This window comes from Neoarius graeffei, chromosome 7 (assembly GCF_027579695.1).
Source record: "Neoarius graeffei isolate fNeoGra1 chromosome 7, fNeoGra1.pri, whole genome shotgun sequence".
In the NCBI taxonomy this organism is placed as follows: domain Eukaryota; kingdom Metazoa; phylum Chordata; class Actinopteri; order Siluriformes; family Ariidae; genus Neoarius; species Neoarius graeffei.
Window position 1 is genome coordinate 30,146,664 of NC_083575.1, and position 26,048 is coordinate 30,172,711.

The 26,048-nt window shown below is 40.1% G+C and overlaps 1 protein-coding gene across 1 annotated transcript in view; it reads left to right on the forward strand.

The window, feature by feature from the left end:
• The window catches only part of macrod2 (mono-ADP ribosylhydrolase 2), a 1,287,170-nt gene that overhangs the window by 1,239,690 nt on the left and 21,432 nt on the right, over positions 1-26,048 (forward strand). Inside the window, exon 17 of the mRNA XM_060925481.1 lies at positions 7,133-7,201. Coding sequence (XP_060781464.1) covers positions 7,133-7,201 — 69 coding nt within the window. The remainder of the gene's footprint in view (positions 1-7,132; positions 7,202-26,048) is intronic.

A 26,048-nucleotide genomic window follows, 5' to 3' on the forward strand; every position in this document is an offset into this window, starting at 1 on the left:
ACGCACTTGTGCAGTCCAACTAGAAAGCAGAAGTACGGAAGGACGTGAGTTAAGGCACACAGCTACACTCATTTACGTACGCAAATTTTTGTCAGTTACAATATAAGTGACTTGGTAGTAGTGCAGCAGAGTTGGTGGATTTTTAATCATCTTAAATGCACTGTTGAGAAACAGTGCACCAACCAAAATATCCAGCTAACAACAGTGCTTCTCGCACAGATTGCAGTCCGTTCAATGACTTTGCAGCACACAGATTAAATTGAAGCACTTTTATCCCAAAGCCACATGTAAATAAATCTGGGTTTGCAAAGGGCGAGAAAAGAGAGAGCCACAGAATTGAAAATTGAATCTCTGTCCTGTCTCTGACAGGTTAAGATTTAAAGTAATGGCCCCAGAGCCTCAGTGGCTTTAAATGAGCTCAGCCTTCGCACTGTGTTGAACAAAGTGCATCCAGGCTCTGATCATTTCTTACTGTTTAGAGAACACACCATGTATTGCAGAATCTGTGGGATTGTTTTTAATTATATTTAGCTTTTTATAACACATCAGTGATATTAGGACACTTGCAGTTGACATGTAGGTGCTGTGAAGGTGTGGATCTTGAATTAATCTTAATTATGATTCAGCTTATATTATAATTTATTGTAGGAATCTTTCAATGGGACCAAGCTGTGATGGACAAGAATGAGGTGTGTGTGTGTGTGTGTGTGTGTGTGTGTGTGTGTGTGTGTGTGTGTGTGTGTGTGTGAGAGAGAGAGAGAGAGAGAGAGAGCAAAAGACAGAGAGAGTTGTCAGAGAGGTATAGGGTGTTAAAGCCAAGCTAAGTGTGCGTGGGAGGAAACCTTGAACAGACAGGAGCGGAAGCAGGCTAGCCCCTGGTGATGCATGCATGCGTGCACGCACACACACACACACACTCACTCACACACACACACAGACACACACCAGGCTGTCCATACATATGCCTTGGAAACCAGATATGCTGCTTGGACTTATTCCATTTATTCATTTTTCTTCTTTTTCTGTCACTCACCCTCTTTCTGTCTGTTCCGTCTCTGTTCTCACTGGCTGCTGGCTTTGTGTTTGCACTTCTCCCACAGGAAGGTACATTTATTGTGCAGAAAAAGAAGTCTATATCAAACATTAACTTGTTTTAAAAAGCCAACGCACATTGAAATGCTAGGGATTTTTTAACACATACTTCTTAGTTTATTTATTTATATGACTATATTTTCAGAAAGGAAAATAAATGGGTCAGCAGATGTTGATTAATTTTCTATAAGATCAGATCTGACAGGAATTTCAGCTACAAGAGAGAGGAAAAGAGACTAGTGAAAGAACGGCTGGTGTATATATAGCTGGTTTATCGCTGGGATAACACAATAACTAACTATAAACTGATAGAAAGTATAGTGTGTCTGCTTAATCAATTAAATTGTTGTTTTTTATATAAGATATTGTACGTACTGTTATTGGGAAGTAAAAGATTTTGCGATAATAACAGTAACACTGTTGTGCACCGGGAAACATTACCCCACCCCATCGTTGATCATTTTCCTCTAACGCACCTCCAAGTATGTTATTCTTTACTTGTTTTTAGTATTAAAGATTGATCGATGGGTCCTGGCTGTATGACAGTGCTATATGCACTATTTTGCCAAAAGTTTGTAGACACCTGACCATATGTGGTTCTTCCCCAAACTCTGGCAAAAAAGGTTGACACACACAGTTGGTTCGAATGTTTTTGTATGCTGTAATGTTGCATTTTCCTTTCACTGGAACTAAGGAGCCAAAACTTGTTCCAGCATCACAGTGCCCCTGTGCACAAAGTGAGTGCCATGAAGGCATGGTTTGCCAAGGTTAGTGTGGAAGAACTCAAGTGTTCTGCATAGAAAACCTACCTCAACCCCACTGAACACTTTTGGGATGAACTAGAATGCCAACTGCACACCAGGACTCTTCTCCCAACACCAGTGCCTGATCTCACTAATCCTCTTGTGGCTGAATGAGCACAAATCCCCACAGCCGTGTTCGAAGATCTAGTGGAAACCTTCATAGAAGTGTAGAGCTTATTATAATAACAAAGGGGAAATAAATCTGGAAAAACCCATATGGGTGTGATGGAAGTGTATCCACAAGTTTTTGGCCATGTAGTGTATTTCTATGTTCTTCTTTTTACATACATTAAACCAGTTAGGAAATGCAACAGGAATTAATAAACAGATTATCTCCGATGTAATAAGACTGCTAGAGACTAGATTTTTCCCTAAAGCTCGGGTTATGCATGAGCATGAGGCAGTAGTTTTGTTGCAAAGTAGGCACATGTTGGATTTTTTTTTTCCCTAGAAATGCAAATTTCTCAGTTGTTTCAGGCCAGGCTTTGTTATTATTTAAAAAAAATATAGTTTTTTTTTGGCATTGACTAAACTAGGTAATGTTAGCATACACTTGCTCTTTCTCTGAATTTATTTGTTGAGCAGACTTTAATAACGCAGATCTCAATCACTTGATGGTATAAATTTTGCTTAGCAATATGTTGGTTTTTATATTATCTTCAGGATATCATTTCATTTGTATTCTTTTAATGTATTTATGTACAATATTTTAAGTGTATTTGATCATATATGCATGTAAAATGCACAATAATAATAATAATAATAATAATAATTATTATTATTATTATTATTATTATTATTATTAGGGGCGGCACGGTGGTGTAGTGGTTAGCGCTGTCGCCTCACAGCAAGAAGGTCCGGGTTCGAGCCCCGTGGCCGGTGAGGGCCTTTCTGTGCGGAGTTTGCATGTTCTCCCCGTGTCCGCGTGGGTTTCCTCCGGGTGCTCCGGTTTCCCCCACAGTCCAAAGACATGCAGGTTAGGTTAACTGGTGACTCTAAATTGAGCGTAGGTGTGAATGTGAGTGTGAATGGTTGTCTGTGTCTATGTGTCAGCCCTGTGATGACCTGGCGACTTGTCCAGGGTGTACCCCGCCTTTCGCCCGTAGTCAGCTGGGATAGGCTCCAGCTTGCCTACGACCCTGTAGAACAGGATAAAGCGGCTAGAGATAATGAGATGAGATTATTTATTTATGTATTTATTTTTATTTATTTTCATGATGTTTTCTTCACCCTGTTTATTAAATCAAATCCATCATTGAACCAGGCATTATTTTTAATTTACATTATACTATAATATACTACTTTGGCAAACCACTGGAAATCACAAATTGTTTGCGATCCTGGTGCAATAGTGACATAATGAGTGTCATTTGTGTCTGTGACATCAGTAAACTTTGCTCTTCTTAAATGCTTTCCAGCAGCCATTTCCTTTTCCAGCATGTTTTTAGGTTCTGTCTTCATATTTATGCGAACAGTGGCACATAATGTCACAGTTCAACTGAATTCAAGAGACTGAGCTGACCTCTGACTCTGGAAGCATCTAAAGTATTTTCCTGTTATTCCTGTAATATTAATTTCTCATTTCTGTAATGTATAGTGGCCATCTTTGAGATTGGCAGTTACTGCTATTACTACTGTATTACTTACAGTTTTGTGCATGGGGAGGGGTTGTTAAAGTGGCTTTCTCATAATTGGTATAAAATTCACCACAGCTCTTTCAAATCTGTTATCTTCAATCAGACCATCAGCGTAGGTGTGCAGAAAGATCTGAGCACAGCGTTAAATAAGGTCAGAGGTTTTCATCTTTTGTGTAATGCTCTCCAAATTCGTCTCTGCATCAAAGAGCAGTGGAACACATGAAAAGGATGTAAGCTTTAACAATTAGGGCGTTTATAGAGCCATGTAATTGTCTCTGGAAATGATACAAGTGTGAGGGGGTGTGCAAGGATTTAGTTTTGCTTAAAAATATAAGTTATGATGACCATTGTACTGTCATAATTTTGGCAGTAAAGCATATGAGAAGAAAACATTCATGAGGTAAGCAAATTATCTTCGCTCCCGTTGATGGTATGAGTGAAGTTTTTTGTCCTCCCTTTAAGTCATACATATTTTACTGACTCGAAGTTAATTGTGGCAAAACCTTTTTAGTTATAACAATAGATGTACATAAGATAAAAATTTGATTATACAGCAATAGTTTTAGCTTTAGTGCAACAAATTGACAGTTGTGCTAAAGTGCAGAGTTGACCTTCTTCTTCTTTCGGCTGCTCCCGTTAGGGGTCACCACAGCAGATCTGCTCTGCATATTAGATTTGGCATAGGTTTTACACCAGATGCCCTTCCTGATGCAACCCTCCCCAGTCTATCCGGGCTTGGGACCGGCACCAAGTACAGTATGCACTGGCTTGTGCAACCCCAGTTGCTGGATATTTTACCTAATCTACATGTCTTTGGACTGTGGGGAAAACCGGAGCACCTGGAGGAAACCCACACAGACATGGGGAGAACATGCAAACTCCATACAGAAAGGCCCCCATCGGCCGTGAGGTTCAAACCTGGACCTTAGAGGCCTTGAAATGATTGTCTCCTCTTTTATCTTGTGTCTTTGTAGGAAGTCTCATGTTTTCCATATTTTTGTATGAAGCAGCAGAAAAACAGTTAATTAAAATAAATTCTTCTGTATACGTCCGTCTAAATTCAGCCTTCTGTAATGAATAGATACATCAGTAGGGCATAAAGCAAAGATCATGATGAGCAGATGAGAGGTAAAGGAGAACGGTAAACATGACTGGAAAATAGAACCCATTTCTTTCAAGTGATCCTACACATCAAAGATAGGCCTACATTTTGTCTTTGGAGAGCTGAATACAAATAAGTCACCAGGAAGTGTAGACGTTGCAATCTGCATAATGCTTTGAGGTATCTGTCAAGAACATTCGCAGACTTTTTTGCCATTTATTTCAACATCAAAATTAAATAGGATCCATTTCCAATCTTGTTTACCCTTCTTCTTTGCATCCCAGCTTCCCATCCTTAAATACTTCAAAGGTCCTTTTGCACTATTGAAGTATTTAGCGCATTCATGACTGAAAGTGCCATAGATTTCTTTTAATGAACTGTGTTCCTCATGCTTCATTGAGTGAATGGGAATCAGTAATACAATCGACCACCACTGTGTCTGTACACCTTTAAGTGGCCCTCTAGAGAGAAATCATAGCTGCCTTTTTACCTTTACCTGTTTTCAGAAGAAAGAATTTAGTGAAACACAATATTTAGTTGTGGGTTAAAGATTATTGTGGGAGTTTGTGAAGGACTGGGATAATGTCCCATGGACTGAAAGATCCTTCTCTCAGAATCTATGGTAGCTGGTGGAGTTCTTCCACATTAGTTAGCTAACTAAGCTTTGACCTTTAATTACTGAATTTTCAGACAAATATCTTGGTTCTTATTACCTATCTAGCAGAGACTGGCCTTCAGCTTCATGGTTTTCAAAGGCAACACAGTAGGTATTTGGAGAGGCTATGGGGGGAAAAAAAAACCCTTTTGAGTGGCCTTAAAAATGTCCGTGAAATCCCCTTTTAGGGTGCAGGGGTGGATGTGTTTTGGCTGGAGGTGTTGATGGGTGAGGTTGTGTGGTTAAAATGCCTCTTCAGTGCTGTATGGGGATGTTTGTGGATTTTGGAGAAGGCATATGACTATTTTGCCTTGACATTTGTTGTTAGAGATACTGCAGGAGTACTGGGTATCTGGGTCACTACTTTGTGCGATCCAGTCTCTGTATGAGTGCACTTATAATTGTGTCTTCTTTCTTGGCAATGAGGTAAAAATGTGGGTTTAAGCTGGGTATCAGACACCATCATGGATGTATTCATTTCTGTTTGTGTTTTTCATGGACAGGATATCAAGATGCAGCCAAGAATGGAAAGGGGTACAGGGTATGGGGGGCTAGTGGTTACATCCCTGTGTTTTTACTAATAATGTTCTTCTTTTGGCACCTTGGACCTCTGGCCAGCACTCAAATATTTCACTCCTGAGTGTAACGTGGATGGAAAGAAAATCAGCACCTCCAAGTCTAAGCCTATGGTTCTTGCTTGAAAAGAGTGAGATCCTCCCTTAAGGTGAGGGGAGAGACCTTTCCCCTGGTGGCAAGTGAAAGGTTGAGGAACTTGACAGTCCAGGAGAGGCTTGTAGCAGAGTCTCGGCTCCTCTGAACTGGATGTCCCCTGGTCTGCTCCTGCTAGAACTGTATCAAGCACATCCCGCAGGATAGAAACCCTGGAGTGCAGACAGAAAATGCTGGAGAGATTATGTCTCTCAGTTGTCTTTGTAATGTCTAGGGAATCTGTGGCTGTGCATAGAGAAGCCTGGGATAATCTTCTCAAACTGCTGCCACTATGACCTACATCAAGAAACGTGGAAGACAAATTAATGAAAAACAAAACCTCGTCAACTATTTGAGAGCACAACGGAAAACGTTCTCTTATTAGAAAAATGTTTATATTTCTCTTATTAGAAAAATGTTTGTATTGTCTATTTATTGATATAGAAAAGAATTACAAGTGACTGCTTAAAAGGATAAATGTGAACATAGTAGTGAACATAAAAACATACCCCACGTTTGAACACATGATAGATCTGATGATGATGGATAGGAGACTACAAACCCAGAAACTCTTGTCATTTGTGCTCTCCTACGTCCCAGTAGCCCAGTTAGCATCAAAGCGAACATGGGGAAGAGAAGCCTCTTACCTGTGTCCCTGAGTGGCGCTTTGAAGATCTGCTTTTGATCAGCACCCTCGTCCATCCTGCTGCCTTTAGGTTGAGATTCGGGGGAAAGATGGGAGGAATACATTGAGAGAATACATGTCAGTGCACACAAACAAGGGAAAAGAGTGATTTGTAAGGCATGTGATTTGTGTCTGATTATGCAAAGAGCGGGGTTTTGTCAGGCTTGATTAACATAATCCTTTGTCTTGGTTTTGTTTCTCAGCCCCATACACTGTATTATACACCCACAACCTAATGGCGCCTGCTGCATTTTCAGATTGTAGAGACCTTTTTGAAATGAGCCATCTTAATTAAGGAAGCGCACTCCACACTTTAGGATATTCATGACAGTGAAATCATGAGAATTTTTAATTCATGTAGCAATTGCCTCATGCTGTTTATACCATATGGATGCACTTTAACCAGTTTATCAGCCTTGTTCTTTTTTTCTTGTCATTTTCTTTCCAAAGACCAAGTAACAAGCATGAACAACAAGGAAGCAGACAGTCAAGGATTAGTGGGGACAGTGGAGGTAGAGGGTAAGCCTCAGCATCACCCCTTTTTCTATCTCTCCATACAAATACAAATCTGTCTCGAGTATGATATGAAGTGTTATTCTTATCAATCTGTGGTATCCCATACTACAGATTTTCTCTGGAGTTATCAGGAATGCTTATTTTATCATCTAGATCTAAGTTTCACTTAAAGAATCTAGGTTCACCACAAAGGTTAAATCTCTCTCATCATTTCAAGTAATAACCACCAGTAGCATTTTTCATAGGCATTTTGCTCATATCTGCGATTAATAATAAGTACCAGCATGTTTTTAAAAAATCCTGGTCCATGCTCTTGTAATGCTGTGTAATTAGTCCAGAGTCTGAGAATAGTGTAGATATAAATTGGCCAAGATTCAGCGGCATACACCTGCACCGCGCATTTAAACTGTCATTATAACAAATAATGGTCGCCTGTTAAAACACATGCTTTGCCTTGTGTTGAATTATATCTCTTCTTATCAAATACAGTTGAGCTAAGAGCATATTGGGGTAATTATAGAAAGGAATTTTGCTTTTACATTGCTAGCAACACCCCGAATTTATCAGTTTTCTGACAGTTTGCTTGCTTTTAGCACTAGATTTTTTTTTTTCCACCCTTGACATTTCTGCTTGCTTCCTGAACTCTGACCGTAAATACCAGTGCTCCACCAGGTACAAAAATTTTCTTGGCAGATTTGCCTTTCTTTTGTGTTTTTAGCAGTTTAAGCCTTCAATCTCATAGACAGCCTATGGGCTTGCATAGCTAGTGGCTTTTCAGTATGCTAAATAATTCAGGGAGTGTTGAGAGAGGGCCCAGCTACCTGTGACAGCTCAGTTTAGCAGGTATGTAGGTCACACCAAAGCTCAACCTCTTTTTGCATTTTTGTTGCTTTCACTTCTCTTTTTATGACTTTTTTCCCCTCTCTATTTACAGCTCCTGCTTTCATCTTCTTTCTCTTATGCTTTTACCTGCAAATTGTGCATTTTTGCTGTACGTGTGGCAGAAGACTAAACACCAAGTAGCTTAATTATCGTATCATAAATATATCCATCACAAAAAAGACCATTTAATTTAAACTAGTCATTTACATTAGTCTGAACCTAACTATAATTTCATACACACACACACATTTCAAGTATGACTAGGTCTTATGATGTCATATACTTACAAGTCTTAAAAAAAAAACAGAAAAAACCCAGCCTTTTTGTTATATTAAGCTTTTCAAATTTTATGCAACTGATTTCCTCCGTGTCTAGCAACTGCTCCCTGGGCAAACCATCCCACACGCCCTCTCTCATCTTAATGCATGAAGTGTAACCCCTAAAGCAGCTGGCCCCATGTTCTCTTTTCACCCTGCTTTAAGAGCCTCATGTTTTCCCAACAATGTCCTTTCCACCCTTGTTGGAGAGAAAGATCTTTCAGAGCAGCCAAGAGCTCTTTGAAAAAGCTTTGCTTACAAAGCCAAATCTAACATGCACATCTTGTAATGTTGAGTAAATGTCCCAGCAGTCTGCTACTGATTTTTGCCCCCTTCTGTCTCCCTTCTTTCTCTATACCCCTCTCTGGTGACAAAAGGCCGACTAAAGACAAGAGGGTCACTATTTTTTCACTGAAGGAGCAAGCATCTGTGGTATTCATGACCCGCCTCTGACCCCAATTGCTTCTAAGCTCACTAAGTTTTAATTGGCTTCGATTGTCCAGAGCTTTATCATCTCACAGCAATGAAAAATAGAAAGGGTGGGGTGGGAGGAGAGAAACCCTCCTGGACATTCAAGTATTTCCCACAATGCTCCTCTCCAATCATTCCTTCATTGGTGCTATAACCACTCAAGTTACTTCAACCTTTGAATATTTACATATGAAAATAAGGGTTTGTTCTTCACATTTAGAACTTCATTAACTCTGTAGGCCCTGCTGCCTCTTGAAAGTTGTTTGGAAGTGTTTCTCATAAATGCCCAGGGAGCTCTGGGAATGTAAATTTTAAAGAAACAGTCCACCGTATTTCCATAATGAAATATGCTCTTATCTGAATTGAGACGAGCTGCTCCGTACCTATCCGAGCTTTGCGCGACCTCCCAGTCAGTCAGACGCAGTCAGACGCGCTGTCACTCCTGTTAGCAATGTAGCTAGGCTCAGCATGGCCAACGGTATTTTTTGGGGCTGTAGTTAGATGCGACCAAACTCTTCCGTGTTTTTCCTGTTTACATAGGTTTATATGACCAGTGATATGAAACAAGTTCAGTTACACAAATTGAAACGTAGCGATTTTCTATGCTATGGAAAGTCCGCACTATAATGACAGGCGTACTAACACCTTCTGCACGCTTCGGCAGCGCATTGATACGGAGCTCAGATATCAATGCGCTGCCAAAGCATGCAGAAGGTGTTAGTACGCCTGTCATTATAGTGCGGACTTTCCATAGCATAGAAAATCGCCACGTTTCAATTTGTGTAACTGAACTTGTTTCATGTCACTGGTCATATAAACCTATGTAAACAGGAAAAACGCGGAAGAGTTTGGTCGCATCTAACTACAGCCCCAAAAAATACCGTTGGCCATACTGAGCCTAGCTTCATTGCTAACAGGAGTGACAGCGCGTCTGACTGCGTCTGACTGACTGGGAGGTCGCGCAAAGCTCGGAGAGGTACGGAGCAGCTCGTCTCAATTCAGATAAGAGCATATTTCATTATGGAAATACGGTGGACTGTTCCTTTAAGGAAAGGTGAAACACTCAGTGATATCACTGCATACAGTAGATGCAAGAGTCTATCAGCACTCTTTTTCATTCATCATTTAACAAAAAACAAGACAGATTTTTTTTTTACTCACTTGGAGACTTTGTTATTCAATAATACATTACTCAAAAATGAGGAAAAACCTTAGCTGTTTGTTTGTTTATTTGTTTGTTTGTTTTTCTGTTTTTATCATTTTGTGGGATTTTTAAAGAAAGAAAGAAAGAAAGAACAACTTGATTCATCACACACTTGTGAAATTCCTCTCTGCATTTAACCCATCTGAAGCAGTGAACACACACATGAGCAATGAGCACACACACATACCCAGAGCAGTGGGCAGCCATGCTGACAGTGCCCGGGGAGCAGTTGGGAGTTAGGTGCCTCGCTCAAGGGCACCTCAGCCCAAGGCCGTCCCATATTAACCTAACTGCATGTCTTTGGAGGAGAACATGCAAACTCCACACAGAAAGGCCCCCGCTGGCCGCGAACCCAGAACCTTCTTGCTGTGAGGCAATCGTGCTAACTACTTACACCATCGTGCCGCCCCGGTCCTCATATGACTTTGATATCAGAATGTCTTATTCACACATTTCCCGTTTTTTCATACATCAAAGATTTAGGGAGCCATATAATTTAAGCAAATAATAACACAAGTACGCAGTGTAAGGAATAAAACATGCTGTTATAGGAACATAATCAACAATGGGATGTGGCCCACCATGAAGCAGTTACACATACCACCCCAAACTTGAGGTAAAAATAACAGCAGCATTTTATTCCTCTCATACCACAGCAATTTGCCAGTAATTATTTTGTTTAATTTATTAACAAATGAAAAAGTTGTATGTTTTATTCATTTGCATTTAATGTTGTTGAACATTTCACAAAACAAGTTTGTTTCTGTTATTACATCTTAGACTACATTATAGCAGCGATAAACAGTTGTTCCCTCACCAAACTTTTCCTTCTCTCTCTTGAAGTTAATAAGACAAAAGAAATTCTGCTTGTCATGTTACAAAGAAAGCTTACTGAGTGTTAGTGTGGCTCTCTGAGACTCCTTCTATTATGTGATGCAAATGTCTCCTGACAGAAAATCTCTCCATAGCAAAGATTATATGGGTTTTCTTTGTTAAATAATAACACATTTTCATAGTCTGTTTATTATTACCCTTAAATTATTGTGAAGAGTCTGCTGTACAAGTCCCTGTGAATGAGTTGTTACTATAGAAACCACAATCTGTTCGAACAAGTGCATTCAAAAAGATAAGAAAGATAAGATATTCCTTTATTGAACCCAATGAGGGGAAATTCAGTTGTTGCAGCAGCTCAAGTACAGAGTAAAATATAGATAAATGTAGGTCAAGTTAAAAAACATAGAATAAAGACAGATAATAGAAAATAAAATTGAATGCAAGAAATAAAATATAATGCAATATAGAATATTATAAAACAGAAGTACAGCGCTAACAAGTGTTGCCAGGCAAAACAAACCTTGCCCGGCAGCACTTATTTTATACCTATAATATATTGATAATGGTAATATTTCTCAATCATCAGCTGTCAGGTTATAGTCCTATGAAAATCCATGACCTTGAGGTTGACATTTCAAGGTCAAAAGTCATGGTGGCAACTGAAAGCCCATATGGGACTTCTTATATGTTGATAATGGTAAATGTATGTCTATCATGAACCATTTTAAAGTTATAGCCCTTTAAAAACCCATGACCGTCAGTTTGACCTTTCAAAGTCACTCAAGGTCAAAGATCATGGTGCCAAATGAAAGCCCATATGGCACTTCCTATACGTTGATAATGATATGTGTCTACCATCAACAGTTTTCAAGTTACAACCCTCTGAAAATCTGTGACCTTGAGTTTGACCTTTCAAGGTCAAAGATCATGGTGCCAAATGAAAGGCCATATGGGAGTTCCGAGATGCTCATAATACTAAACATCTGTCTATTGGCAACTGTTTTTGAGTTGTAATGGAAAATGTGTTATTTTGACCGAAAGGTTGACCTTTCCAGTGACCTTGACCCGATTACCCCCAAAATTTAATCAAGTAATCTACGGACCATTGCCCACCTACCCTGAAAATTTGAAGTCAATCAGTGCAACCATCTAGACGCTAGATTGTTAACAGACAAACACATGCACAAACAAACAGACTGCACTGATTACAATACCTCGCCCCGCTTACTCCATCGCAGGCGAGGTAAATATATAAATGTGTGATTTGCCTTGCAGCCAAACAACGATAAGATTAAAGCATCCAACAGTGCTGTGATATAACAGAGAGGCAATTATGTCCAAATTACACAAATTAGAAAAAATATTTGACCTTGTGACAGTTGTTTTCTTATTTTCACAATATAATTTGTCATGATTGTGTTCATTCTGATCATATGAAAGTAGTTCTCAGGGGTGGACTCGGATTTTCGGCCTGGGTGCGTACTGTATTTGCTTTCATTTTCCACAGTGGAGTCTTTATAGAAAGGTTGTCATTGTGTTTTAGGAAGGCAGCGTCTATGGTATGACAAGGATGTGACAGTCGGTGTTAACATAGTTGCCTTTGATTGTAAGTCTCATGGAGCACTTGGCTCTGGTGAGTAAAACATCAATGTTTCTGCTTTTTCCTCATCGCTGCCTTTCAAAGCAGTCTCTCATTAAAACGGTATTTCTCCTTGCCACAAAAACCATACTGATCTTTCCTAGATACTGTGCCTCAAGTGAAAGGTTATACCCAGCTCTTCATTGCCTTGTGAGATATTGAGCAGCTTTGTTCAATACACGGATGATGGGTTTTTGTGACTGCCTCAAAGCATTGCGTCTTGTGCTCGTTTTAAAGGGAGACTTTTCGATTAACCCTGAGAGTCAGGTCTGAAAGGGATCCTCTAAGGTGCCAGTCACATGTCACTGGTTTGATTACGTGTGTCTTCTGTCTCCGGTGTGTTTCTGTTTTCTTTAATTTGTTGTGGCTAGATAAGCTGAAAGTCAGAGAGCATGAAATGTGCATGCTGCAGTTATTGAAAAGAGAGCACACAGTTCGAGTTCTGATAGTTTGAAGAATAACTACATACACTTACCAGCCAAGCCATTAGAGATTCCTACCACTTACAGTAGATGAACTCAGGCTTAGATGAAACCAGGCTTAGATGAACCCAGTGAGCTGGAATCAGGGCCGCTGGGTATAAATGCCTTAGCAGGGCTAAGAAGAATAACAAAAATGGTCGGTTTTTGGCTTCCACATCATCTTGTTCAAAGGTTTATTTGACTATTTTTGACTTTTGTGGGAACAAGGATCATACTAACAGTGCAAAGAGTAGAGGATGAGTGATTTCTTTCTCGACCTGAATTTAGATTCATGCAGACAAGTGTGAAGTGAATACACTTGTTGAAACCCCTAGATTTTGTGTGCATTCTGGATTATTGAAGCTCCATAACACATCAGGAGCAGTGATTGTGAAAGGACCACATGAAATACAACAGCAGGTGTAATAAACATAAACAAGGTACACTATGTGGCCGGAGGTTTTTGGACACCCATGCATCGCACCTGTCATTGCTCTTTAAACATTCAGTTCCAGATCTAGTCCCATTACACTAACCTCCACTCCTCTGGGAGTGCAGGGGTGCAAATGTCTCAAGAAGAAAGTCTACTTAAATGTCTCATCTCATCTCATTATCTCTAGCCGCTTTATCCTGTCCTACAGGGTCGCAGGCGAGCTGGAGCCTATCCCAGCTGACTACGGGTGAAAGGCGGGGTACACCCTGGACAAGTCGCCAGGTCATCACAGGGCTGACACATAGACACAGACAACCATTCACACTCACATTCACACCTACGGTCAATTTAGAGTCACCAGTTAACCTAACCTGCATGTCTTTGGACTGTGGGGGAAACCGGAGCACCCGGAGGAAACCCACGCGGACACGGGGAGAACATGCAAACTCCACACAGAAAGGCCCTCGCCGGCCACGGGGCTCGAACCCGGACCTTCTTGCTGTGAGGCGACAGCGCTAACCATTACACCACCGTGCCGCCTACTTAAATGTGTTAAACATAAATTAATTACATAATGAAAAAAAATGTTTACTCATACAGTGTGCCTGGTAGTCTGTCAGCGCCTGTCAGCATTTATGAAAAATTGGTTCCAAATTGTACTTGGTTATTTTTTCTGTGAATACATACACTTCCTGGTTGGGGCGCCAGTCAAATGAGTCATATATGTAAGGCCTTAAACTTTTTGCAATCAGGCGACCTGAGGCTGCTGTCTAATAATCTGCACCCCACACACTCTTACTTTTATTGGCAGCCAATTAGTATTTTTATGGATTTTTGCTCTAATTTAAACGAGCAGTTCAATGCTACGGTATATTTCAAGTTCATGCCCGCCAGCCACCATTATGGATGCACAAGCATGATTTTCCCTTCTCTTCTTCGATAACTGACCTGTATTTTCAGGAAATGGCAAGTGGAACCATGGAATACAAAAAAAAGAAACAAAAAAAACCTGTTATTTCTTGACAAAAACACCCTTTCACAAGACGTTCACTGGAAGAAAAAAGAGGTAAAGTAGGATGGACAAGATCGACCTATATACTTACTGTTGTTTTTTTTTGTGTATATATAAGTCAAATTATTTTTTTGTGCATGACTTCTTCCAGTTGTCACCTCTGTGCCAGAACCCATGCCAAACTCAACATGCCAGAACATACTGTGGCCTTCAGAGATGGCTGCCATCATGGACTAGAACACCTACACACAGCTCATTGTCGCATTGAAGTTCATCAGACTTTTAGACCCCGTCCACACGTAGCCGGGTATCTGCTAAATCGAAGATATTTTTCTACGTTTTGGCCTGTCATCCACATGAAAACACATCAAAAACGAATATTTAAAAAAACTCCGGGCAAAGTGAAGATTTTTGAAAACTCCGTGTATGCCTTTTCGTGTAGACAGAGATAACCGGAGTTTTGCGTTTTAGAACGTCACAATCTGTGCCAAAAAATGACAACAAATCTGCCCTGATGTCAAACGTGCGACCTTTGTTTACTGCAGAAGCCAGATTAAGCATGGACAAAGAGTAATGGATCGGAGTAGTGCCTTGAAAGCGTTAATTATTGTGCAGGTGCTATTTACATGTTTAATTTTAGAAGCCCAACTACTGATAAGATTCCCAATCAACGTTTTCTTGCGTCTTTTGAAGTTTATACTCCAAAATTGTGTTTAGAAGCAATTCTGTCTCCGAGTCTGTCCAGACGAACGAGCTTGGCATCATGTTTTATGTTTAGGTGGAAGTGACGCCAACAGAGGGCTATTCTGATGTGATTAGGGGGTAGGATTTGGGGAAATAATGCCATCTACAGGTTTGGAATGCTTATGAATGTGATTGAAAACGCAGATGTTCGGTTATGTGTGGAAGGGATTTTTTTCGAAGACGAGGTGGTGTGGATAAAACATTTTTATAAACGGGGGGGGGAATGTTCGATTTTAAAAATACCTGGCTACGTGTGTACATGGCCTTAATCATGCACACGTCTTCCTCATTTCACATAAAAGGACGTCAGTCAAGTAACGCTCACACACCACCAAGTAACGCTCAGTGTTTACCATACCTGGCTTACTAATCCTTTATTCTGTTTGTTATCTTGGTTTTTGATCTTGTTCCACATCTGTGTTTCATATATCAAACTGTTGCTGATCGTCTGACCTTTTTGTTGTTGTTTTTTTAACACAATTTTGGCTCACATTTTGAACCTGTTTGCCAGTGTTTTTTTTTTCTTTTTTAAACATCTAATTGCATTCAACGTTCCACTGCTGTGAAAGCTTTCTACCAGATTTTAGAGCATGGCTGTGGGGTTTTGTGTTCATTCATTACATTACATTAATGCCATTTAGCAAATACTCTGATCCAGAGCAATGTACAACATTCCCAAAGCAGCCTGGAGAGCAGTTGGGGATTAGGTGCCTTGCTCAAGGGCACTTCAGCCATTCATGCTGGTCCAGGGAATTGAACTGGTGACCTTTTGGTCCCAAAGCTGCTTTGCTAACCATTAGGCCATGGCTTCCCACTCAGACATGAGCAGTAGTGAGGTCAGGCACTGATGTTGGGCGCGGAGGTCTGGGGTGCAGTCAGTGTTCCAGTTCATCCCAAAGGTGTTCAGTGGGGTTGAGGTTAGGGCTGTGTTCAATTCAGTCAAGTTCTTCCACTCCAACCTTGGAAACCATGTCTTCATGGAGCTCACTTTGTGCACAGGAGCGTTGTCATGCTGGAACAGGTTTGGACCTTTTGGTTCCAGTGAAGGGAAACTGTAATGCTACAGCATATAATGGCATTATATGCTGCACACAACTTTGACAGTTGTGTGCCGTCAACGTTGTGGCAACAGTTTTGTGAAGACCAACATATGGGAGTGATGGCCAGGTGTCCACAAACGTTTGGCTATATAGTTTAGATTACTTTCTCAATCACTGATTTTTTAAAATGCCTTTGTTGGAGAAACTAGAAGTCAACTGACTAAACACAGATTGTCCAATCAAAGTCCAAATGACAAATGATAGGTTTTGTTTGAACGGTATATTAGTGCAGTGCTTATTATTCTGAAGAGACACAGCATGATTATGTAGTAGGAAAAAAGTAGGAATGATAAATGCTGATTAGTTTTAAATGTGTGCTCCGCCTTTTATTTATTTATTCATTCATTTATTTATTTATTTAGCCTGTGAAGAGACTGTGCTAAAAGGCTCAACCATAATGGTTTGATAGTTAAATCCGCAAGTTAGTTATAGGATTGCAGAGCTGTTTTAGCCCTCACAGTTAACATCATAACCAGTCATCACTGATGTTCATACATACATTTTATAAAATATATTATAATGAAATTATACAAATGTATATTCGAAATATATAAATGTATTCATTGAAGTGCATTGTACATAATTCACTGCACCGTCAACACAATCTCACAAAATCCGTAGGAGCTATGAACAGTTTTGTTGGGTTTCAGTACAAATTTAGCCAAAAGAAAGGTTAGTTTAATGAACTCCAACAAGTTGACCTTGAACTCCTCCCTTTAGTATAACCAGTCAGAACGTTTCATGCAAGTTGATTTCCATTTACAATCATGTAACTGCTTCCAGATCGGCAAACTAACATTACAACTGATACAGCACTGTAGCATATTTAAATATTATTGGCTGGCTTTTTTCGTGGTATATCAGATATTTTCCATTCAGCTAGCATGATACTGAACGAGTCAAAGACGAGTAGCTGAATGGAATATATCCAATATACCACGAAAAAAGCCAGCCAATATTATTATTATTATTATTATTATTATTCCTACAAATTCGATGGAACAATTATAGATTTTACAAAAAGTTAAGAACAGGGGTGTAGCTTACCAATATTGAATGCTGAATCTGATTGAATGTAATTCAGTGTTCTGTCAATCCAATGTACTGTACAAAGTCAAAGTTCTAACAATAAAAATGGTACAAGTCCAAAAAGCCTGAACAACAACCCAACTTAAGGCCCGGTCCCACTGGCCGATGGACACAAAACGTATGCAAAAAGGACACAGTGGACGAGCAAAATTTCGGGGGTGGCTCTATCCGTTTTCATCCGCTCCAGAAATGGACAAAATTGGCGAAAATTTGCGAAAACAGAACGGAAAAGAACGGACGTGGGTAGTATATAGCGGGGATGTTAAACGCATGTTCATAGGAAGCCTAGCGGATGAAAGCGGATGGAAGTGGATGACAGCTCCGAAGGGGTTACCGGTGATAACTGAGAAGCGGACGCATAGCAGAAAGAGCGGATGCATAGCGGATGAAGGGGATGCATCATGTACGCCTAACGGAAACAAAGGGGATGTTGCGCGGATGTATATCGGATGCAGACCGTTCACTGCGCATGCGGGGGGTATGAATTGCGTCTGCTCCGCAGATATAAAGGGATGCAGCACGCACGCCGTCAGCATAAAGCGGAAAGATGTGCTGGCGGCTACATCGAGAGATCCAGATGATTTTCTCCCCCTTTTTATACAAAATATCGATTGTCCGCTAGGTGTCCTTCTACATACTCTAGACATACTCCAGACATCCTAAATATATGAGATACATCCCAGATATAAACGCTTTGTCCGTTTTGAATACTTTATGTACGAGATGCATACGCTTACATCCTTTCTATTTCCGTGCTACTAACGATGAATAGACGTTTCATGTACCTTATCTTTCCTCCCTCTTTCCGTTTTCAGCTGCAGCGGATGTGAGTTGCGAGGATGCCCAGAGGATGCAGAGAGGATACAGCAGACGTTTAACGGATGATAACGGACATAGAACGTTTGTTGCTCGTATATGTCGCGGATTTACATCGTACACGGCGGAAAGTTCATCCGTTCTAAAAGTTTTGTGCAGCTCAAAACTTTTTGCGCGGATGAAATCACAGTGGACGGATGCTCGATGGATAGAGCGTATGAAGCACGTATGCAATGAGTACACAACGGATGCATAGCGTTTTCCAACGGATGGCAAAGATTTTTTTACGTTTTACATCCTCTTTGCATCCGTAAGTGCAGTGGGACCGGGCCTTTATATACAAGCTATATCCAGGTTGACAGTTCAAGTTCAGAGTTACTTTTGGTCGTAGTTAATTGTTACATTGCAGTTGTTAAAAACAAAAGGGCTTTGCTGAGTGAAGTCCACGACGGAAGTCCTCTTGTAAAAGTCTCTGTCACTTTTCCTCACCTCCAAGTAGAACTTTGACAATATTTCTGCTATTGCTCTCTTTTCCAGTTTTTCGATGTCCGTTGGTATGTTTTTCTCTTGTAAATATGCATGAAGAATATCCAGTGAAGTTTTGGTAGCCTTTCGGGTGTTCAGTACATCTCTCTTTTTCAAAATTCTCTCCAAATCTTCCGCTTTTAATGAAGCAAACCTCACGGCCATGTTTATTTACAAACTGTCAGTCACTCGCTAGCGTGGAAGTTTTATGTCTCCGATGTGCGTCTTTTTCAGTTTTTCGACGTCTGTTGGTATGTTTTTCATTTGTAAATATGCGTGAATAATATATAATGAAGTTTTGGTAGCCTTTTGGGTGTTCAGCACATCTTTAGTTTCAGTTTATTTATTTAGTGCTTAAACCTAGCACTGGATCTTCTCTCTCTCCTCGCCAACAAAGAAATGATTATGTGCATGCGCGGCAGAAGAGTTTTGTCACTGGATCTTTGCATGAGCTCTGATGTGTGATGATGTGTTGTCTTGACAATGTGCAATATTATAACAATATTGCACGCTCATTCTCCATTGGGGAGAGTGGCGTAATACACAGAGGATAAGCAATATGATAACACTATTGCATGCCATCAATAAACCCATTACAAGGGAATAGAATACATGTTTTTATTCCATGGAAAAAGTGGCCTGTATGTATAATAATACTATTTATTATATGGACATGAGTGTTTTATTGGGAAATATGCCACTCGTATTTTTCATACATGCTACATCCAAGACATGGCGAACCAAAAAAGTGACTTAAATCTCTATATGTCACTCGTGAGGAAATCGATGAATTGTTTTGATAAATTTGGGTACTTTTTGTTTGTGAATGTGTCTATGTAATCAAAAGAAAATCACACGTTGGCTTGCAGATATGAAGTTTATCTTCTCACGTTGCAAAACTCACATTTTTCATACAAAATGCATTGTGTACCTGAGTGGCAGAATTCCTGGTATTTCACTCCGATGATGTCACTCCCAGTGTTTTCCCGCTGACTTGACACGCATTGTCAAAATGGTGAACCGGTTCAAAATTAAAATTCATTTGATTAACTTGCATATTTTTTGTGGATGTGTCCATATAATATAAAGAACATTACACAGTGGCACAGAGATATGAAGTTTATCTTCTCGTGTTGAAAAATATATTACTCATTTGCTTTGCTCACTTGTAATATATACATTCACCACTCAAAGATAAACTTCATATCCTCTATGTATCATATAAATATTTTGCCTTTGTGCCAAAAACAAAGTAATTCTGGTTCAGGTCTCTTAATAGATATCATCACAAAGTGAAGTGATGACGGAGGCAGGGAAATCGTGATCACTCTGATCTAACTGTGAGTCAGTGACAGCACTGCCGTGCACTCTTATCTGGCTGCTCGAGCTTTTGACGGTCCATGTTGGAGTGTTTGTGTTTTTATGGGTGCTATGCTCTCTTTTAAGCACACTTAGATGAGGTAAGAGTTGTTGAAGCTGGATTTGATGAGTAGCTTCAGGTGTGTTTTAGTCCCAAGCTGTTTACTTGTTAGCAGAATTTTATCTAAACAGGAAGGTTGCTGTGTAGCATAATAGTTAATGTTATAATGGCAAAAATCAGAAGTGAGGCACTGATTTATAATGTGTGTTAATTTGTGTGCAAGGGGATAAACTGTGCACAGAAAATTGGGTGTATCTGAGATATTAACATCCATCCATCCATTATCCATAGCCACTTATCCTGTGCAGGGTCGCGGGCAAGCTGGAGCCTATCCCAGGTGACTATGGGCAAGAGGCAGGGTACACCCTGGACAAGTCGCCAGGTCATCGCAGGGCTGACACATAGAGACAAACAACACTCACATTCACACCTACGGTCAATTTAGAGCCACCAGTTAACCTAACCTGCATGTCTTTGGACTGTGGGGGAAACCGGAGCACCCGGAGGAAACCCACACAGGCACGGGGAGAACATGCAAACTCCACACGGAAAGGCCCTCATCGGCTGCTGGGCTCGAACCCAGGACCTTCTTGCTGTGAGGCGACAGTGCTAACCACTACACCACCGTACTGCCCAGATATTAACACCTTGGAAAATTATTAGAAAACAACATGTAAATGTAAAAAGGTATTTGCACATCAGGTCAGATCACTAAGAAGCACCCAGTACAGTTAAACTGACCATAAACATTGCCATATGCACATAATTACATTCATTCATTCATTCATTCATTCATTCATTTATTCATTCATTTTTTTATACTGTTTATCCATTGTGGGTCACAGGGTAAGCTGGGGACAATCCCAGGTGACACTGAACGAGAGGTGGAGTACACCCTGGACAGGTCGCCAATCTATCTCAGGACTGAATAGAGACAGAGACATTCACACTCGCACTCACACAGCTCTGGGTAATTTAGAGTAGTTATATGTCCTCTTTGGACTGTGTGAGAAAACCAGAGCACCCAGAGGAAACCCACACAGGCACAAGGAGAACATGCAAACTGGTCATAAAATAACCAGCTATGGAAGCATTGCGCGCATAGTGTTGATATTGTCTAAAATATTGATTAGTCTTTATGATAAAAATGCATTCTGGTGAGTCTTTGTATTTAATTATCTTTCTCAAGCCTGCTATTGATCGTTTTAATTACAACCCCGATTCCAAAAAAGTTGGGACAAAGTACAAATTGTAAATAAAAACGGAATGCAATAATTTACAAATCTCAAAAACTGATGTTCTATTCACAATAGAACATAGACAACATATCAAATGTCGAAAGTGAGACATTTTGAAATTTCATGCCAAATATTGGCTCATTTGAAATTTCATGACAGCAACACATCTCAAAAAAGTTGGGACAGGGGCAATAAGAGGCTGGAAAAGTTAAAGGTACAAAAAAGGAACAGCTGGAGGACCAAATTGCAACTCATTAGGTCAATTGGCAATAGGTCATTAACATGACTGGGTATAAAAAGAGCATCTTTGATTGGCAGCGGTTCTCGGAAGTAAAGATGGGAAGAGGATCACCAATCCCCCTAATTCTGCGCCCACAAATAGTGGAGCAATATCAGAAAGGAGTTCGACAGTGTAAAATTGCAAAGAGTTTGAACATATCATCATCTACAGTGCATAATATCATCAAAAGATTCAGAGAATCTGGAAGAATCTCTGTGCGTAAGGGTCAAGGCCGGAAAACCATACTGGGTGCCCGTGATCTTCGGGCCCTCAGACGGCACTGTATCACATACAGGCGTGCTTCTGTATTGGAAATCACAAAATGGGCTCAGGAATATTTCCAGAGAACATTATCTGTGAACACAATTCACTGTGCCATCCGCCGTTGCCAGCTAAAACTCTATAGTTCAAAGAAGAAGCCGTATCTAAACACGATCCAGAAGCGCAGACGTCTTCTCTGGGACAAGGCTCATTTAAAATGGACTGTGTCAAAGTGGAAAACTGTTCTGTGGTCAGACGAATCAAAATTTGAAGTTCTTTATGGAAATCAGGGATGCCGTGTCATTCGGACTAAAGAGGAGAAGGACGACCCAAGTTGTTATCAGCGCTCAGTTCAGAAGCCTGCATCTCTGATGGTATGGGGTTGCATTAGTGCGCGTGGCATGGGCAGCTTACACATCTGGAAAGACACCATCAATGCTGAAAGGTATATCCAGGTTCTAGAGCAACATATGCTCCCATCCAGACGACGTCTCTTTCAGGGAAGACCTTGCATTTTCCAACATGACAATGCCAAACCACATACTGCATCAATTACAGCATCATGGCTGCGTAGAAGAAGGGTCCGGGTACTGAACTGGCCAGCCTGCAGTCCAGATCTCTCACCCATAGAAAACATTTGGCGCATCATAAAACGGAAGATACGACAAAAAAGACCTAAGACAGTTGAGCAACTAGAATCCTGTATTAGACAAGAATGGGTTAACATTCCTGTCCCTAAACTTGAGCAACTTGTCTCCTCAGTCCCCAGACGTTTACAGACTGTTGTAAAGAGAAAAGGGGATGTCTCACAGTGGTAAACATGGCCTTGTCCCAACTTTTTTGAGATGTGTTGTTGTCATGAAATTTAAAATCACCTAATTTTTCTCTTTAAATGATACATTTTCTCAGTTTAAACATTTGATATGTCATCTATGTTCTATTCTGAATAAAATATGGAATTTTGAAACTTCCACATCATTGCATTCCGTTTTTATTTACAATTTGTACTTTGTCCCAACTTTTTTGGAATCGGGGTTGTACATGATGTTTCATGCATAATGACGCATCACTTGTGTGAGTCACATTTAACACTGGAGATGCTTATTTCAACTTTAGAATCTGGGTGGACAAAATCTTAAACTTGGTTGGACAAATCAGTACTTTATGTGTCAATTTCATGCAGCTTTCACGGCTGGGCTTTTAGTTTTTTATTTGTCGTTGTCTGAGGGACTGAAAAGATCCTACTCCTTACTGAGTGTAGCCATGTTTAAACTCGGTGTGTCTGCTAACTACACAGGAGTCACACTACAGTTAAACATGTCGAGAAAAGTGACGTGAATCAGAAACGTACAATGCATGGACAGAACACAAAATCTTATTGCTAAAATGTTGCCCAATGACTTTTGGCAAGGACATAAATACATTAAAACTATGAGAATGATAATATTTATTTATTTCAATTAATCTATATTAATTTTCTTAACTAACTCATAATCTTGCCATACACCGTTATATTACGTTAGCCACCACTATTTTTTCTTCTCATCTGTTAGATTCCTGATCAACTAACACATGAGACCAGGCAGCACACTGGAGCTTTTACTTGCTTGCTAGGCTGCATAAGAAATCTATGATTTGTCGACCTCTGATAAACCACAAGCATAGGCATGACTCATCAGGAAGATGATCAAAAGTTTTGTCTATCTCCTAAATCTTCATATATAGCACCCTCTTAAATCAAATCCACTCACTCGTAACACCGCTGCTCAGCTTGACCCCATGAACCACTCCATAAGAGCATGTTGACTCTCTCATGACACTTCAGCTCATTATTTGTGTGATGCAGTCAATTTGTGCTGACTAACAATACATCCTGTAGTTCCCACTATCTCGGGAACAAATGGAAGACGGCAGATCTAATTTTCTGCTTGTCTGAGTATGAAGATGACTTATGTACCCCTGCTACCCACCCACTGTGGTGAGACAGGGGCCTGAAATTACTGCAGAAGTACCGACCACATAAAAGAGGTTTTAACGAGCTTTCAAATTCTCATCATTGCAAAATGCTTTTTATTACAAGTGAGCAGATTAAGTAAAGGGAAAGCCCAACTGATTGAAGCTAAGTAGTCGTGCCCTGTTGGCCAAAACCAGCTAAGAGGCTTTATTCAGTCTGAGTAAATTAGTGCCATTTCAATGCAAAATTAAGGTTTAATGTTACTTATTTGTCTATGATCCTTGTTTGTTCATACAGCATTTACGATACAGCCACTCTCCAAACGAGTTCATCAAGGTTCTTTGGATGAGAGTTCTTAGCTTTCTAAAGGGGTTCCACTTGTTAACTTGTGTTTTTTTATTATTGTTCCCTTGTTCTTCTATCCTTTAGACAAGCAATTATTCTTGTCACAACTGTAAACCCAGAACCAGTGAAACTCCCAAGTAATTTTAGCATGAACATATCTGTGAAGAAACTCAGTCGTCCAGGTACATAGTAATCTGTGGTTGGTTGAAAAGAGCAACTGGACTTGCTTGACGATTCTTGAAAACATTTCGCCTCTCCTCCGAAAGGCATCCTCAGTTCTGTCTGACTACTAGGGAGTATCCAGTATTTATTCTCTCATGGATCATCATAGAATCTGAATCAGAATGCTGATGGCTGCATTGTGGGCAGCTGATAAGATGTCATAGTAAGATGTCATAGATGTCTATGACATCTTATCAGCTGCCCACAATGCAGCCATCAGCATTCTGATTCGGATTCTATGATGATCCATGAGAGAATAAATACTGGATACTCCCTAGTAGTCAGACAGAACTGAGGATGCCTTTCGGAAGAGAGGCGAAACGTTTTCAAGCATCGTCAAGCAAGTCCAGTTGCTCTTTTCAACCAACCACAGATTTTAGCATGAAGCATTCTTCCAGGCCGCCACACAATTATCTCGTCATTTAGTAAAACTCTTTTATTGACCAAGTGATGGAAAAAACACTACTTCCTCTCATTTTGTTACCATACACAAATTTTAAACTGATGCACGAAGGTAAAAAATGGCAAAGTTGATTGCAGTTGTTTTTCTATTTCTCTTCAGTGCAGTGAACCTGTTTCTAACAGAATCAGTGTTTTGGGTCTTAGCTTAGCTTAACCACGACCTGCTTTTTTTTTTTTTTTTGCCTATGAACATTTAAATCATGATGCAGAGGCATCATACAAGCAATTCACTTTAACTGAGCCTTGACTAAAATTATAAAGTTTGAATCTTGCTTTCAAATAAAAGTCTGTACGATGCAGTTCTGGATAATCTTCCATTGCAAAAATGACAACATTCTCATCTCAGTTGAAACACGGGCTTCTTTTGTAATGAACAACAATAAAACGTGTGCATTCACATCTCATGCCTCGCTGTTGACTAACCGGCTGTTGTTTGTTGACAGTTAAGGTCTTCCTACTGATCTGAAATATGATCGCTCAAGGCTTTCCAAAGTTCATTTCAGATGCTTCTTAGAAGCAGCTTTGGCAAAGTGTAAACAATTAAAAAACATCCCAAACCCTCAAGACTTCCAGGCTCTAGTTTAAATGCTCACGAGTTTGGCCACAAACTTTCCCGTTCTTGTTTATATAATATCATTTTCACTTCATTAGTCAGAGTTATTGCTGAAAGCCTTGAAGGTCCTAATGCTAATTTCATGCTCATGTTTCTTTGTATACGCCACATGCCATCTCGCCAAATGATAGGCCTCATGTTTTCATCTGAGCAGAAGCCAAATTAGAGAGACAGCCAATTTGCTTCTATCGAATGGCATACTGGTGCAGCGAGAGCATGTGGGGCGACTGCATCGATTGAGATTCCAGCCTCGTTGTGTTTTTCCCAGACTTGGTTCATTGCGTTATCAGCACTGCTTATTAGGAGATGAAAATGACAGCGAAAGAGGGACAGAAAAAGAGAAAGTAGTGTGGAAGCCAGGACTCAAATATGCATGCAACTTCTATAGTATCACTCATAACATATTCAGCATTTGTCAGAGAAGCGTTTTAGGGGTCTGAGCAATCAGAACATAAAATACAATCCAAACATTTTGAGAGAGAAAAATTGTTGATTTGCTGAAGAGAAGAAGTCTGTCTTGAAGAAATC